Here is a 17928-nt window from a genome sequence, read left to right as displayed (position 1 = left end):
TGTGAGTTCACCGTGTTCTGAGTCCTATCGGGGTCCTGATGACAACTAACGTTGACCGCTTTGCCTGGGGAATTTTAGGTTGGGTGAAGAAACAACTTGGGTCAAAAAAAACTGAATGCTGTGTTCCACTCCCAGCTCCAGAAAAGGCTCCCACCTAACTCGTGAGCCTGTGAGTCTCCTAGTCTTGGCTAGGAGGAGGAGAGATCTAGCTCCTTCTCAATGTGTTTGCAGAGAGAGTTGGGGAAGCAGTCCAACTGGTGGATTATAACTAGAGAGTCCCCCACCGCCACCCAACCTGGATTCCATGTTGTGTGATGGTTGAAAGTGAGGTACTAGAATCACAATTTCTGGCCCCGAGTCTCCATTCTGTCCCTTTCCTGCTCTTGACCTCATTCTGCCTCTCTGCCTTGGTCTTTCCTTCTATGAAATGGGAACAAAAGCTATTTCATGGTGGGGGGAGGAGCAGAGGGGCTGTGAGGATTAAATGAGTCATGTGTGCCAGAGTTTAGCACAGAGCTTGGCACCCAGTTAGAATGCAACAGATTTCAGTTATAATAATCATTATAATTATTCATTATAGACACGCCTCAATTTCCAGTGGGGTTATGTCCCAATAAACCCATCATATGCTGAAAACTACCGTAACCCGAAAACACATTTCATAGTTTACTGAACATTAATTACAGCTAGGTGTAGCCTACCTTACACATGCTCAGCACACTTTCGTCAGCCTACAGGAGGGCAAAATCATCTGACACAAAGCCTATTTAATAATAAAAGTATCAAACATCTCCTGTAATTTATCATGTGTATTGCTTTTGCTCCGTTGTAACATTGAAAATTTGTAAGTCAAACCATCATTAAGTCAGGGACTGTCACTATCATCATTATTATTATTGTTGTTGTTGTTGTTGTATCCCTCCAGTGGTCCCTTCTCAAGGGTTACATGGTGCCCCTGGGACCACTCAGTGGGCCACTGATGAGTTTGAGATCCTGGATGTGGCACAGGCATCAAATGTTACTGGTTTCATGCCTCATCTCTCTGCCCCCTCCGCACTCCACTTCTACATATAACTTCCTATGAAACCTGTTACAGCAACCTCTCAGGTTCGTTCTGTGGCATCTGTGTTCTGGGCAAAAGTTTTCCATGGGCAGCTAGATTTAGGAAGACAACACCAGATACACGTCTTTGCTGCAGGACTTTTCAGAGCCTTTAATATGTTAGTGCGACTTGTCATCAAATGACTTAACTTCAACTACCTCATTTTTCTGCTTGTCTCTTTGATTTTCTGAGCTTTCCTTTCTTCTGAGGACTCATGGAATAAGTTTTAGTAATGTCAGGCCCAGGGAAAGTGGACAGACCTCAGAGATCAGAGTGCCTGCCTCAGATGGGGCCGAACTCACCTCTAGGAACTGATCTTGTGGTTCCCTCTCACCTCATGTTTCCTTTTTTTTTTAATCCTCACCCAAGGATATTTTCCCCCCATTTATCTTCAGGTAGAGTGGAAGGGAGGAAAGGGGAGAGAGAGAGAGAAAGGGAGAGAGAGAGAAACATCGATTGGTTGACTCCCACATGACCCAACCAGGTATGTTGAGGTATGTGCCCTTGACCAGAATCAAACCCGTGACTCTTTGGTCTGTGGGTTGACGCTCTAACCGCTGAGCCACAGGGCACCTCATGCTTCTTGTGGACAGGGGCCGGGGGAGGGGTGGGGGTAAGCGCCTGCTCAGAAAGGAGCACACTGATCAGTTGGCCAAGGAAAGCGGGACGTCCTTGTGGGGGAGGGGTGGTCGCTGGCATCTTCAGAGGTGGGATGGTGGCATCCTGAGCAACTTCCTCTCTTCCAGGACCTTCCCAAAGAGCTTGGCCGCCTCCAGAGCGCAGCCCCAGTGGATGGTGAGCCCGTAGCCTCCGTGGCCATAGTTGTGGATGACCTGGGAGAGGAAGAGAGACGGTGCCCTGGCCTGCCCTGGAAGATTCCTGAGCTTTCTGGACGACACCAGGACTCTTCTCAGCATCCTGGTGGGAGGGCGGGGTCCCCGGAACAGCAAGAAGGAGAGTGGGTGCGGAGCTGGAGGTTGACACCCTAGACTCCTCTTCTACTTCGGAGGTGAACCTGCCTTATACACTCAGCACAAGAAATGTAGAATCATCTAGACCTTGAGGTCAGAGATTTCAAACCTGCATCGCATCATTCGAAGTTCTCTAAATCACCTTCCTCGCTCCCATGCTGCCCGGACTGCTGAACCTCCTGTGTGGACAGACAACTCTTCCACCCACCTCAGGAGGAAGGAGAACCAAGGGCCCTCCGGGTGGACTCCGGGTGACGTACTCATTCGTCCAGGAGACAGAGGCAAGACCCTGGGGTCCTTTTTGAAAGCTAAAACCATCAGCCAGGAGTTTAAAACTCCGTATGCACCTCTCCCCTCCACACACGCACACCCAGGGTAAGAAAGGAAGCGTGACCCAGACAGGAAGGACGGCTCTCCCGACGGGACCCCAGCCACCAGCCACCCAGGTCAGTGTCTTCAGCCCAGGACGATATTTCCCACCATATCAATAAGCCCAGTCCCTACCCCATGAGAGGCGACCTCAGAGAGACAATGAAGCAGCCACAAATGCACTTCTGGGAAATGGGGCTGGAGTCACCTTCAGACCACGTGCCAGGCCTGTCCCCCGCCAGTGGTCTGATGTAGTGAGTGACTCCACCTCTTGGAGCCGAGTTTGCTCATCGGAAGCAAAGACAGAGCAGACCCCACCCCAAAGAGCAGTGGGGAGATTCCAGCGGGTCATTCGTGTCACGGGCGCAAGGCAGATGTTCCCTAAGTGCCCATTTCCTTCTACTTGACCACAGGCTCCAGCAAACCAGGGCACTGCCCCTTATGCAACCTGGAGCAAGTCCATTACCACCACTGAGCTTCGGTTTCCTCACTTACAGAGGAGGGGGTATTAACCACCTCTGCCGAGAACCCCCTTAGAGTGGGGAGGGCATCGCTGTCCTCGCCGGGAGAGCATACCTCTGTGTCTGAAGATCCGAAGCCAAGCTGGTCTCTTTCTAGCCGAATCTGGGGACGCACTGGCCGGAAGCCAGTCCATTCGGCAATGATTTTGGCATCCTGGAAAGAAAAGCGTTAGTCGATCATCTCTGGGTTGTTTATCCTGCTGCCATTTTTAGGGGATAAGAATTCACCATTGGAGCCTCACTGGCATTACCACCACCATGAATGCCACTAGTGACGTTTTATTCATCACCGCTGCCATCGTCACCACCTGTGCCAGCCACCAACGTCATTCCTATGGCCAGTCACCGCCACGATAGTCTCCACAGTCACCACATCACCATTCTCAGCGTTCCCCCCCCCCACTCCATTTAATATTTATTTAGTATGCAATTTACGGGGAAAAGAAAAATACATTTTTTTTCTCATTCTGAAAGATTCTGCTTTGCCACAGAGACAGCAAAACACACATGCACACACACGCACTCAACAAAACAACCCCAAAAGTACTATCTGTGAAGGTAAGAGATACCCAACGTAACTACGTTTTCTAAATTATTATTATTATTTTATCCTCACCCGCGGATATTTTTTTCCATTTTTTGTTCAGATAGAGTGGGAGGGAGGGAGAGAGAGAGAGAAACATCAACGTGAAAGGGACACATCAAGTGGCTGCCACCCGCACGACCAACCAGGGCTGGGGACAAACTGCAACCGAGGTACGCGCCCTTAGCGGGAACCGAACCTGGGTGTCTCTGGACCACAGGCTGATGCTCTAACCGCTGAGCCAAACTGGCCAGGGCCGTAACTATGTTTTTAGAAATGATATGGGGCTGGAAAAAAAGATGAGGACAACTGGGAAGTGATTTTATTTTTGTTTAACCTTAAACTTGTCCATTGCTTCTTTCCTTGAATCTTATTTTCTGTTTGATATTCAGCTACACTCATATTAGAAACTTAGTAACAACTACTTAGTGATTCCACTTGGAAGTTAGAACCATACAACTAAGATGTTTTGAATATAAGCCTATCCATATGCCAGATAAACTTTAGGAACTCTCAATATCACTTTTCTTATAGAAATTCTTTTTTCTCTCTCCTCATATAGTTTGATTAAAGACCAGAAACCTAACTTCCTTAAATGAGACCAAAACAACAAAAAAATTTTTTCCAACTACCATTATAAATAAGAAATATTCCTTTCAAATATAAAATCAATTTCCTCAACTGTACGATGAATTCTAATTTAATAGTTTTTTCTCTTGCTACTTTGCTTCAAACAGTGACCTATATATTTTTTAAGCAGTAAGTTCCTTTCTGGTTTATTCAGAATAAAAATAAATTAAATGTGCTGAAGGTACCACTAAAAATATTTCACCTATCAAATATATGGCCTGTGCATTAAATATATAGGAATTTTTCCAATTAACTTTCAAATCTTCCTAGAACCTCCATTTAAAAAAAAAAAGGTAATTGTTGGCCTGGCCAGTTTGGCTCAGCGGTTAGAGCGTTGGCCTGTGGACCAATGAGTCAGGGGTTCAAGTCCGGTCAAGGACATGTACCTCGGTTGCGGTTTGTTCCTGGCCCTGATTGGGCCGTGCGAGAGGCAACCAGTCGATGTGTCTCTATCACATCAATGTTTTTCTCTGTCTCTCTCTGTCTTTCTCGCTCTCTCCCTCCCACTCTATCTAATAATAAATAGAAAAATATCCTTGGGTGAGGAATTAAAAAAAAATGTCATCTTTGAAATAATTTGAATGCTAAAACAAAAACTGATTCACATGTCCCTATAATTAAAATGATCAGTTTTAACAAGCCCCTAAATATGTTCTGCATCATCAGTTTTCTTGATTATAAGATGTCAATAATATGGAAACATTTTTGATATACATTTAATTACATCAGTTTCCCTTCAACACCCAAGTCATATGATGGTGATTATATTGACCATTTCCATTGGTTGGCCGGAGGCTCTTCCGCTAAAGGCTCCAATGGTTTCCACTGAAGCATTTTTCTCGCCAGACTGGGTTCACTTTGAGCCCGAAGAATCACCTCTTCTAGTTGGCCACCCTGAAGTTGGTCTTCTAATTTTTTATTTATTAAAAACATTTTTTTCTTTATTGACTTTAGAGAAAGAGGAAGAGAGAGGGAGAGAGAGAGAGAGAGAAACACCGACTGGCTGCCTCCTGCATGCCCCCCACTAGGGACTGGGCCCATAACCTGGGCATGTGTCCTGACCGGGAATCGAACCGGTGACCTTTTGGTGCGTGGGTCGATGCTCAGCCACTGAGCCACACCAGCCAGGTAGTTTTTTAATTTTGTAACATCCAGTTCCGCTTTAACCATATCCAGCTTCTCATTTGTAATCTGTTCTATCTATTTTCTACATGCTGCATTTTTAGGGATTTGCTCAAGAACATCAGGAATCTTTGTGTACAATATTCTTCCCCTCTCGTGTGGACTCTCACAGACAGCCAATCCCACGGGCCAGTGGTCTTCTTCAGCAAGCCCGCCATGACAGCGTCTCCCTCCCTCAGCCTTTTCATCAGCATCAATACCAACCACGACCTCCACCCGCTCATCACCCCTCATCACCATCGGTATTGTCATCTCCACTCACAGGCAAGTATGAAAACTGAGATTTCTGCGACAAATGCATCTGCTCCTTGTGAACACAGACCAAGGTGTTTTGAGGATGTCACCTCAAGAGCAACTCTTAGTCGTGGCCATATAGGTTTCACCACCCGACAGGAGGACTTCACTGCACATGATCAAGTTCTGGTGTGTTCCACAGACCCTCGCTGGAATCAACTTGCCCAATTATCCTGGGCAAGGGTGGTGGAATCTGCCCATCCTCAAGTGTCCTCCTGATCAAGCTGGCAGAACCTGGTCTAAGGAGCGGATACCTCTCCCCACTGTACCTTGAGTGAGGGCTCCAGTCTGCAGCAGCCCTCCCAGATGGTGTTGTGGTCTTGACTGTTGCTGACCTCACTCCAGTTTCCCAGCTGGAAGATGCCTCCAAGAGTCACCGCCTGGATCCTACAGAAAAGTAAGGAGGGTCAAGGATGAAGGAAAATGAAACCTTTGAAACAAATAAGGGTCATCTCCATGCTAACCCTTACCGCCATCTCTACCTAAATCACTACTGCCATCAACATCGTCATCCCGCTCACAATACTATCAACACCACTGTAATTGCCATTGTAATCACCGTCAACCACCACCTCCACCACTGCCAATGACATCACCGTTCACATTGTCATCTCATGCAGTGTTCAGCATGGTGACTACAGTTAACAATAGGCAAGTCCAATTAAGCCTGGGTCCTGCCTTCCCAGGCATTTAATGGCTCAATCACACTTTTAAAAAGCATTTGAAGAAGCTGAAGAGACTAAGCAAGTGGCCTGGGGCAGGCAGCAGGAGCATAATGAGGGCATAAAAATGCCCCCAGTTCTGCCTCGGATGTTGGATTTTCACCCTGGGATGATGTAGGGGGACTTGTAGATGCCTCTTTCTGGGTCATGGGTGATGATGAAGTGCTTCATCCAAGGAGCATCCACCTGTTGATAAAGGACAACGAAGCCTCATCAGGGGAGATGGCTCAGCGGGCCCCCCTGCCCTGCTCCCCTCCAAGACCAGATGTTCTGATAAGAGTGGCCGGTTCGCAGGACCCCCTACCACAAGTCTGCACCTGACTGCCCGATCCTGCAGGGAGAACCCTGATTGTGAGGCAAGCTGCTCCCTGAAGCATCGCACATTTTCACCCACATGTCCACAGAAAAGCCCAGCACACGTGCAAACGCACACACACACTAGCCCACCTAGGTAACACACATGCCTATCCCTACACACCGACACACCTATGAATGCACACACGTATATTAACAAATAGGCATGCCTTCCGTGCACACACACACACGTGCGCAGTGAGAGGTGGGTGGTATGGACCGAAGCTTACACCCAGGCTCTTACACCAGGTTGCCTGGGTTCTAATCCCAATTCCACCGCTTCCTACTGGGTGAACTTGTGCATGTTACTTCATTCATCTGTGCGTCAGTTTCCCCGTCTGTGAGATGACAGTGGTGATCTGATAGACCCCATCTCAATGGGCTGTGGTAAGGATTAAACGATGGGCACAACGAAGTGCTCGGGCCGGTGCCTGGCACTTGGTCAACACCCCATCATTTTTGCTGTTTTTAGTATACTAAGGCATGGTTCTACATATATGCGGCTCCCACGTGTGTACAAACGTATGCACACGTGCTTTGCTATTAAGAAGAAACCCTAAAAGAGAACGTTTGGGAGAGGTATGTCGTGTTGGTCTTTCTTACTCCTGTAATTCCTCTAACAGATGTCCCCGGCGCTTCCTCTGTCTGGAGATGAAATGAGCAGGCAGCTACACTCTTCCCAGCAGCAAAAGTGGGAGGTCTCAGCCCTCACCCCCACACTCACCTTGATGATCTGCCCCCGGCCTGGCTGCAGCAGGGGGTCTGGTTGCAGCGCCCCAGCCCACACGCCAGTGCAGTTGATAATCACGTCGGCGCCTCCTCTCGCCACCTGGCAGCAACCAACAGAGCAAGTGGGACGGAAGGGGTCAGAACCCCGGCGTCCACTGCTCCCCTCCCCTTCCACCTCCAAGCTCTCAGCTCCCTGTGGCACAGCAGGGCGGAGGCTCAGCGAGGAATTCCTGGGCCTTGTCCAAATGTCAGCTCTGCCATGTACCTGCTGTGTGGCCTCAGAAATGTCCCGTCACCTCTTCAAGGCTCAGCTGCCTTCGCTATAAAATGAGGCTGGTGATGCAAATTCACAAGCTACTGAGGACCCAGTGAGGCTCTGAGTGTACAAGTGCTTAGAAAGGAGTACTGTAGAAAAGGCTCCTTTCTAGAACCTTCCAGGCATTAGAAAGCAAGCAGAGATAGTTCTCTTCCTCCTTCGGACTTCTTTTCATTTCATTCTCTTGCCTTCTACTCTGCCAAGACATCTGCAGAAGGCATGTTGGGCCCCCTGGTTCTAGGCATGGATGGGACACTTGACAGGTCCAGGACGTGGCCTGATGGGCACCCAGACTCCCAGCGCAGCTCAGTCCTGGGACACACCCATTGCAAGGCACTGCTATTGTTCATGAGCCAGTGTTTGCTCCACTGGACAGTCACCTCCTTGGAAATGAGGGCTGTCTGAGTCAGCTATGTTTCCCAAGTGCCCATCGAGGCTGAACCCAGATCAGATGCTTATTATAGAATGTTAGTAGCTGCCTGTACCGAGAGCCTTCTCTGTGCCAAGCACTATTCTAGCTGCCGAGACGGCGTGAAGTCAGAACAAAGCTCCTGGTGCGTAGCCAGTGCCTCATGACGGTAGCTGCTAGTATCCTTATTATTGGTGGTGGTGTTACTCTGGAGGTGAGTCAGCTGAGAACCGTGACTTTGCAGAAACATCAACCCAGATGTTGGGAGGAGGCAATCCAAGTGTCTGGAACCTGTGGGTGGGGTGCAGCTGATACTGAGAAGAGGCAGCCCGCTCTCTGGCCCTAAAACTTACCGAAGCTTAAATACAGATCAGCCCTTAATGGCCACCATTGTCCCACTGTCCCTTTACATCTGCCGCCATATCAAGCAAAATACCTGAGTCCTTCTGGGATTGACAAAAGTTCAGAGTCTAGGATGGGCCTCAAGGGGACCCTGGAAGGCTGAAAAGGGGGCCCCCAACTCAGCACCAGAGAATAAAGCCTCCCCTCTTTCCCTGCCTCCCACATCCAGCCCCTTCCAGCCCTGCAGCTCACCTCCTCAAAAGACTCCACCTTCTGCTGGAAGAACTTCACCCCCCTCTCAGTCAACCTGGGACAATCAGACACATGAAAAAAGCTCATTATTCAGTTCTCTGTCCTACCTCTCCAACAGGATGGCACGGAGACATTTCCTAAAGAAAATTCTGTCCCCCAGGGTGCTCCTTGAGAAAATGGTGGTATGGTCAAATCAGTTCAAGCGGGCCTTGGTGCACCGTGGGCCGTGAAATGTCCTTTGGGACACCTGAGATGGTCCAAGCTCCTCATCAGGCAGATGGAGATGGAAGAAGGGCCTTGCTGAAGATCATACAGTAAGTCAATGATGGGGCTGGGACTCAAACTCAGGCTTCTTAGTTGGAAACACTCCCCCCACCACCACATTGCTTTGTGCTATCAAAGGGGGTGAGATGCAGGGTAGAGGAGGAGCAGAGTGGGACCAATGCCACCCCTTTGCCAGAAGCAGAGCATGAGGAGGGAAGGAGGTGGGCTAGGGACACTCCCCCCTCCCTCTAAATGTCCCAGCAGAAAAATGTTTGTCACTATTAGAAATACAGTAGAACCATCAAAAGAACACAAAATAAACCATATAAAGGCTGAAGCATAAACTCAGGACTATTTTGTCTACAAAGTCTCCTCAAGATAGAAAAACTGGGAGCATTCATTCCAGGAAAAGACTAGACAGAAGTCATTAAGTGTCCCAAGGTGTGAAGAAATAACCAGGCTTTAGCACAACAGTTCACAAATTTGGCTGATATTTAGAATTTCTCAGGGGACTTCCTAAAATACAAATTTCTGAGCCCATCCCAGAGGTTTTGATTCAGTAGATAGGAAGCAGAGTCCTGAAATCTATCTTTTTAAAAAAAAAACCCAGGTCGTTAGATAAAAGCCACCATGTATTCTATATTTTTTAAAAATCTTAATAAAATAGTAAAATATAGGAAATATATGGAATTTTCTTGCTATGAATTATGTGAATATAAATATAAATGTATCTCTCAAGCTAATGTTTGCTAATGTAGAACACTATAAGATTCCTATCAACATCAGGAACAAGACAGGGACATCCATTATCACCTGTATTAATTAACCTTATTCTGGAGGTACTGACCAAAGCAGTTAGACAAGAAAAAAATATATAAATAAAAGGCAACTTATGTTTTGTAGATAACGTAAATAAATCTGGAAAACTTAAGAAAATTCATTTAAAGCTATTACACAAATATTACAGATTTTAGAGCAGCCAATAACAAATATCACATGTAAAGAGCTGACCAGGTGGTTCTGTTGCCCAAACAGGCACGGGAACCATTGTCTTAGTGCACCTAGAAGAATTCCCACACGCCTAAGGGTTAACATTTGGGGTTGATCAATAACAAAGACGAATACCATAAATAATCATCTACTACAACCCTGGTCCCTGGGAGGTGCTTTCCTAAAACTACAGTTGAAAATCTCACCTTTCAGTCAGCCACTGCAGATACCTCCTCCCCTCCAGAATCAGGCTTGTGTTGAACCAGCCATAGCTAGAGTCACAGGTGGGAATAAAGGATCAGAATCAAAGCTATATTTGAAGGTTATCAAATGGAGGTGTGGGCAGTGTTGGGTTTGGTTTTTTTATAGGGCCCCCAAGGGTCAAGATAGAACCACTGGGGGAAGTTCAAGTGAGAAGTAGTTTTTAGCTCAATGCAAGGAAAATTTTTCATCACACAAAGCCATCCCTAACACCGGGATACGCAAGTGGAGACTGGACATGCATTTGTAGGGGGAGTCAAGCATTGGGCCGGGTGAGAAGATGACCTGAGAGACATTGGACTATAGGAAGAAGAATAGAAGGGTTTGGAGTCACCCAGACAGACTAGATTGGAATCCCATTTTGGTCACTTGGCTGTGTGACCTTGGGAAGTAACTTAGCCTCTCTAAAGCTCAGTTTCCTCATCTACAAAAGAGGATAGTGCTATGGAACTTCCGGCCTTGAGATCTGTGATTCTATATCCCCCACTTCCTTAACCCAAGGCCTAAGGGCTAGGGTGGGTGTTTTCTCTGGAGGAGCTGAACAGAGCAGCAAGAGATGAAGGTACGAGAGGCTCTAGGCCTAGAATGGGACGGAAAATTTGGTGACTCCATCTTCTGCTGCCTTCTGGACAGGTCTGTCCGAATTGTGGAGTCTCAGTCCCTTTGCCCATGACAGTAACCTTACCTGTAATCGGGGAACATGTCTAGCTCTCTGGGGGTCAGCTTCCGAAATCCCAGAACTATGTCCTTCCAGGGAGGGTCCTGCAGAAGAAGGAGAGAAGGGGACACAGGGATAGGTGAAAGTCAATAGTAAGTATAACCAAAAATTTTTATAATGTTTACTGAGTATATCACTCCATTTAATCTTCACAGCAACCCATCAAGGTAGATACTATTCCTTTTTTTTTTTATCCTTACCCGAGGACATTTTTCCATCTTTTGTTCAGATAGAGTAGGAGGGAGAGAGGGAGGGAGGGGGAGAGAGAGAGAGAGAAACATCGACGTGAAAGGGACACATCGAGTGGCTGCCACCCGCACAACCCAATCAGGGACGGGGACAAACAGCAACCGAGGTATGTGCCCTTAGCGGGAACCAAACCTGGATCTCTCTGGACCGCAGGCCGACGCTCTAACTGCTGAGCCAAACTGGCCAGGTCTAGATACTATTCTTATCCCCATTTAATAGATGAGCCCATTGAGTCTTAGGCAGGTCAAGCAATGTGTCTAAGATCACACAGCTAATAAATGGTGGAGCTGAGATCTGAACCTACACAGTTTGGCTTTAGAGTCCAAATTCTGACCTATTATGCTATACTAAGGGTAAAAGTAAGACTTGAGGTGAGTGATAGGGTAAGGGTCAGAAATATAGGAGAAAAAAGGGGTTACAGTGAGAGTTGCCAAGGGGTGAGAGTAAGAGGTAGCAGAGTACAGGGTCAGGCGACTTAAATGGAAACTTTGACCTCACGACTGGTCACCTTGAATTCTCTGAGACTCTGTTTCCTTGTCTGTATTATAGCTTCAATAGTCACTCCTGCTCCCATGGAAGGTAATAGATAATGTGAGTAACACTCTTAGCACAGCGCTGGATGTTAACTAAATCTTGGAGAGCTGGCTTGGGGTTGTGGGCACCCAGCCAAATCATCCTCTCCAAGAAACCTGAGAACATTCCCCATGTGGTCGCATACTGTCTGGGTTCAAATCTCAGCTCTGCCATTTTAAAGCTTTGTGAGTTCAGGTAAGGTCTTCCATTCCGTCTGCAAAAGGAAGGGAATAATAACACTTACTTCCTGGTTCTTGTGAGAATGAACTGAGTCACTATTTGTAATGTAGTTAGGACAGGGCCTGGCACACAGTAAGGGGTTTAGAAGTTTGTACCACGATGAATGTTTTAGTCCATCTTGATGAAAAGCCCAGGAGCCTCCAGGGTCGCAGGAAACCTTCTGGCATCAGCATCAAAAATCCACCACTACAGGACGTGACTAAGTTCTACCCATACCAATCAAAGGCTAGTCCCCCCCTGTTCAGCAGAAGATTCTTTGGTCACTGCCAATTTAATAACACAATTGGAAACAGAAATAGTTTTAAAAGCAAAAATAGAACTTAAAGTAAACTTGTTCTAGACAGAAGAGTCTGTTGTCTTTGAGACTCAAAGTGCTCCCCAGACTTGAGGCCCCAGCTGTGATCAAGGCTCTGCTCAACGGTCAAGGACTCCTCACTCACCGGAACAGCTTCATGGAAGAGGTTGTAGCCTGAGATTGGGGCCAGGCCCATGTTTGCAGCATCGGGAGAGTGGATGTAGCTCAGGAGGTAGTCGAAGGTTTGCTGGTTCCAATGCCTAGAAGGGTCCCCAGAGTCTCATCATGAACTACTCTGAGCTGGATAAGACAGCCCCGAGGGTCAGCTTGCACCAGGCTGTGATCAGGCTGGTGGAGATGTGTCCAAATCCAGAAATTCACCATATTCCAATCATGCAGCACCTCAAATACCTATGTGTCTTCCCCCTCCCCAAACTTTCCAATATTATCCCATTAATAGAATAAAGAAGAGGGAAACCAAGGATGCTCCATCACAGCATTGTGAAGCCGACCTCCGGCTTGGGATCGTGTAGTTCCCAAGATTAAACGAAGGCTTTGACCTACTTTGGGGACTGTGAGCCACATGGTCCAGGCTCTCTCAGCACCACCCCACTGTAAACACCAACTTGCACTCCCAAATACTTTCCTCTTTTCCCTGGGCACACAGCTCAACTACATTTCCCAGACTCCCTTGCAGCTAGGTATGGCCATGTGATTTCATTCTAACCGATGGACCCTAAAGACTGTGTACATGTGGTCCTCATGCTACGTGCCTTGCACAGGAGCCAGCCCATGAGAATGGCAAAGTCTCAGAAGCCACAGAGGAGGATAGCAGGGCCATGAGATGGAAAGGAGCCTGATCCTTGAATTGTCACCCACTGATCAGGGACGTTGGTTTTGGAATTTGTGAGAAGTAAGAATAAAACTTCTCTTCGAGCTGTTATTCATCTGAAGCTTCCTTTGTTGAAGCAGCTGGGGGTTTCGAAACTAACATAATGACCATTGCAACTCCTGCTAAAACTGAGCATTGATCGACCCACTTAGAAGTAGTCCTGAATCACCTACTCATATGGCATCAACAGCCACCTGATTTATGGGAGGGATGGAAACAAAGCCTCCATCTGTCTGGCACACATCATTGTATCACTGCTACGATCAAGTGTAGCATCTGTCTAGCACATGGAAGGGGCTTATTATTTTCTTCACATCATGCCAGGCCATAGCCTCCACTAAGGGCTTATAATTGGTGATAGGGACCCCGAAAGGGGCATCCCCTCTGCTGACTTGGCTCCTCTGGCTGCCCGGCCACCCTCTGGGGCCCTTACTCACGCCTCCTGTGGGTTGCTGGGGTCCGAGAGATAGGGCTGCCAGAGGCCAGCAGCCACATCGGTGTTGGTGAGCGGGGTGAAGCGGTCTGCATAGACCTTCAAGTCCAGCGACGGCAGGACTGAGTGGTAGCGCTCATGGATGCAGAGGGCGGTGGACAGTCCGATGACGCCTGCTCCGATCACTACCACGCGCATTGTGCTAGCCTGCGGGAAGGAAGGGGAGAGAACTGCCATCATCTCCATCACATCACCACCATCACCATCCCCTGGAGGCTTAGAAAGTGCCAGATACTGCCAAAGCCTTTTGATACTTGATCCTCTCGATGACCCTCACAAATGGAAAAACTGAGGCATGGAGAGGCAAAGCAACTTGCCCAAGGTCACACAGCTTGTAAGTGATACCACTTTCTCTGGGAAGCCTCCCCAAATACACTGTATCCATCTGGGAACAGAAAAGGGCCTGGCTGAGTACCTGGCCAGCTGTAGGCTGGGGAGTGTAATGGTTAGGGCAGTGGGTTCTGGCTTCAAATCTCAGATCTTAGCTCTGCTGCCTACTGGCCATCGACCTTGGGCAAGATGCTTCAGAAGCATCCGTTTCTTCTTCTGGAAAATGAGGAAATCAACTCATGTCTCAGAGAGCAGATGGAAGATTTAACAAGATGGCAAATGGAAAAAGTTTCACCCCGTGTCTGGTACAAGAGAAGCGACTAACCGAGATTTGCAGAGCACCTGCTGGGGGCCAGCCTCAGCACTAAGTGTCTCCCATGCATCATTTCATGTCGGTCTCCCGAGTGTCACTGGCTCCACTTTACGGATGAGGAAACTGAGGCTCAGAGAGGTAAAGCCATGTACCCGAGGTCACAGAGCCAGGAAGTGGTACTGCAGGGATTTGATTTCAGTTCGAGTAAACTGACACGCACTTTTTGCACACCTGCTGTGTGCCGGGCTGGCAGCTAGCGGGTGCAGCCGTAAGCGCCTCAGATGCAAAGGCTGGCCTAGGGGCTCGGGTCTCCAGTGTAGCCTCAGGGCCTGCCTTGGGATGCTGGGCTGCCTGTGCCCTAGCAGCTTTTGACCTTGAAGCTGGTTGGGCCTGCACAGCAAAAAAACATTCTACCGGCTCCTGCTGAGGCAGAACAAGGGGGCATTTGTGCCTAAAAGGACCAAATTCAACTTTCCCTCCTCTTTACTCACGACTCTCCTCCCGCAGACCTTGGCTCCCGGCCTGAGCGGCAGGACATTCTCGGTATGGCCTAGTTTTGCAAAGGAGGAAATGGCTCCATCCCACAAAAACTGGACTCCGTTGGGGGTTTCAGCAGCCAAGTTGGAGATAAAACCCCAAAACAAAACCCATCGTTGCTCTGGGCGATTCTTCTTCCAGATGCCAGCCTGGGCTCCAGGCAGGGGGCGAGGGCAGACCCTCTCAGGGACCCCCAGCCTCCTCCTGCAATCTCCTCGTCTATAGCATAGGAGTAGCCTGACCTCACGGGGTCGTCCTGAAGATTAAATGACCAGCCTGGCAGGAGCTCCTGGTACAGTGCCTGGCACAGGGTAGGCCCTCAGTACATAAGGCCTCCTCCTTCTGCCCTCCAGCACCTTGGAAATAACAAAGAAAAAAACATTGGAGGTAGAGGAGGAGAGAGGAAGAAGGGAGAGTCAGACCTGACTTCAGTCTGGCTCCATGTATGACCTTGGCTAAGTTACTTCCCTCTCTGGGCCTTGCGACGGTCTCTGTGTAGCCTCCATAGAGTTGGCCACTTTTGTACATTAACAATAAGAAGGTGGGAATAGAGGGCTTTTCTCTATTTTCCAAATTTCCCATGATGAATCCAGGAGGCGGCACGGCATGGGGAGGTAGCAATAACAGCCCAGGCTACGGGTCAGACACACCCAGCTTCACAGTTGGCACACACCAACTGTGTGACCCTGGACAAGCCACTTAACTTGACTGAGCAAAGGTTTCCCAGGACCGATGGTGTCCCCAAGATGTGGACACAGAGTGCTAAAACCAGGAGAGTCCCGCGGCAAACTTGAATAGGTTGCTCATAACTGAGCCTCAGTTTCCTCTTCTATAAACTTTGAAGGGTTAACAAAGCTCCCTGCCTATTGTTCTCCCACCAGAATTTCAGCTCCAAGAGAGCAGGGACTTTTGTCTCCTGCTCTCTCCCCAGGGCCTTGAATAGCACCTTGCCCACAGCAAGGACAGATGAATGAATGAATGAATGAATGAATGAATGAATGAATGAATGAATGAATGAAGTGAGTTCTTGTGAGGCTCAAAAGAAAATACTCATAAAGTGCTAGGGAACTCACAAATAAAGTCAGTGATTATCATCATCCCCAGTTTACAAAGGAGACAGCTGAGGCCAGGAGAGAGCAAGGTTAATTAGAGGTCATAGCAAGAGTTGGAGGAAGGGAGGGGGGTGAACCCAGCTCTGCCTTAACTAGGGCCCAAGTGTTTTTCGATTCTCACACCACCTAGAAAACCAGTAAAGGATTGAGGGGGAAAAGGAGCTGCTTATGAACAGAAGAGTGTGAGATGGGAGAAGACAGTGAAAACCATTACGAAGTTGCTGGGAAGGTTGGAAGAAGCTTCGAACAGGAGCAGAGCAGGCACGAGGCACGGCTCTGGGAACAAGGCTGCCTAGGCGTGGCCAAGCCTCTGGGTAGCGTGGTGTCACATGCCCAAAAGAAGAGCATGAGGGGGACCCAGAGCAACTCTGGACCCAGCTGACAAGACAGAGGGACAAGTAACAGGGTGGAGCTCAGTTTCTGCAGTGTGTAAAATTCTAAAGGTGAGCAAGACATCATCATACAGATGGTGAAGCTGAGGCCCAAAGAAGAGAAGGGACTCAGCTGAAGTCACACCTTTGTGGCTCAGTTGGTTGGAGCATTGTTCTGTGCACAGAAGGGCTGTGGGTTCGATTCCCAGTCAGGACACATGCCCAGGTTACTGGTTGGGACACACACGAGAGGCAATCAATCAATGTCTCTCTCTCTCTCTCTCTCTCTCTCTCTCTCTCTCTCTCTCTCCTCTCTCCCTTCCTATCTCTCTCAAAATCAATAAAAAGCCCGGCCAGTGTGGCTCAGTTGTTCGATTCTCAGGTTGTGGGCCAAATCCCCAGTAGGGGGCATGCAGGAGGCGGCCAATCAATGTTCTCTTTCATCGATGTTTCTATCTCTCTCTCCTCCTCCCTTCCTTCTCTCTAAAATCAATAAAGAAAAAAATTAATAAAAACATATCCTCGGGTGAGAATTAAAAAAAAAAAAAAAAAGATTTGTGAAGGCAGGAATAGGACATGTCCAGAAGAGAACTATAGTGTGGAGATAAACAACAATGATTGCAGCTGCTAGCTTTTCAGCTCCTGGGATTATGCTGAGAACTTTACACGCATTATCTACTTTAACCTTCTACAAACCCTCGGAATTACCATTATGCCCATTTTACAGAGGAAACAACTGAGGCTCAGACAGCCAGCTGGTGAGGAGCAGAGCCCAGGCCAGTCTAACTCACAAGTGAACATCTGAAGGTCAAGCAGGTGAAGAGAAACTCTAATGTCTCAAGGTCCTGCATTGAAAAAAAAAAACAACCCATAAAATACAACAATTGCAGGAATGTTTAGTGTGTTGGTGACAGGCATAGGAGTGAAGAGGAAATATATGTGTCCTAAATCAATGATCTTTTTAAAAAATATTTTGTTCTTTATTGATTTTAGAGAGAGAAGAAGGGAGAGGGAGAGAGAGATAGAAACATCTATCAGAGAGAACATCGATGCATGCCCCCCCCTGGGGATCAGGCTCACAACCTGGGCATGTGCCCTGACTGAGAATCAAACTGGCGACCTCTTTGGTGCATGGGTCGATGCTCAACCACTGAGCCACACCCGATGAGCCTAAATCAATTCGCTTAATAAACTATGGGAATCAAATTTGATAGTGATCATAACAAGTGTGTGTGTGTGTGTGTGTGTCTAATTATGATGTCTATGTAAGGGTGGAGCAGGAAGGGAATCATTTTGGTCATCTGCCACTTAGATGCAGACACATAGATGCAGTATAGACATTCTCTTACTTAATCCTCTCAACTGCTCTAGAAGGTTCTACAGAGGTGGGACTGAGTTTCAGGGAGAGGAAGCCACTCACCCACAGTCACACAGCCAGCGTGGGGCCAGAGTTCAGATCTGAGGTCTCTGCACCGTGCTATAAAACTACTTAGGCAGCCAGCGATGAGTTGGCA

At 48.0% G+C, this 17928-nt stretch overlaps 1 protein-coding gene and 1 pseudogene across 1 annotated transcript; both read right to left on the bottom strand.

Annotated features, from left to right (window-relative positions):
- Positions 1–1765: 1765 nt before the first annotated feature.
- Positions 1766–13904, bottom strand: DAO (D-amino acid oxidase). The gene is made up of 10 exons (XM_036276975.1): positions 13696–13904; positions 12512–12626; positions 10977–11053; positions 10237–10302; positions 8777–8831; positions 7453–7557; positions 6478–6560; positions 5922–6039; positions 3019–3117; positions 1766–1935 (listed from the first exon to the last, which is right to left on the bottom strand). Exons 1-10 carry the CDS (start codon positions 13887–13889, stop codon positions 1804–1806), a joined length of 1044 nt encoding a protein of 347 aa, XP_036132868.1. The 5' UTR covers positions 13890–13904; the 3' UTR covers positions 1766–1803.
- LOC118640135 lies at positions 4939–5516 on the bottom strand (annotated as a pseudogene).
- Positions 13905–17928: the final 4024 nt, after the last annotated feature.

Source organism: Molossus molossus, unplaced genomic scaffold (genome assembly GCF_014108415.1).
Source record: "Molossus molossus isolate mMolMol1 unplaced genomic scaffold, mMolMol1.p scaffold_m16_p_22, whole genome shotgun sequence".
Classification (NCBI taxonomy): Eukaryota; Metazoa; Chordata; class Mammalia; order Chiroptera; family Molossidae; genus Molossus; species Molossus molossus.
The sequence above is the reverse complement of the archived record's forward strand: the minus strand, read 5'-3'. Positions and strand labels throughout refer to the sequence as shown.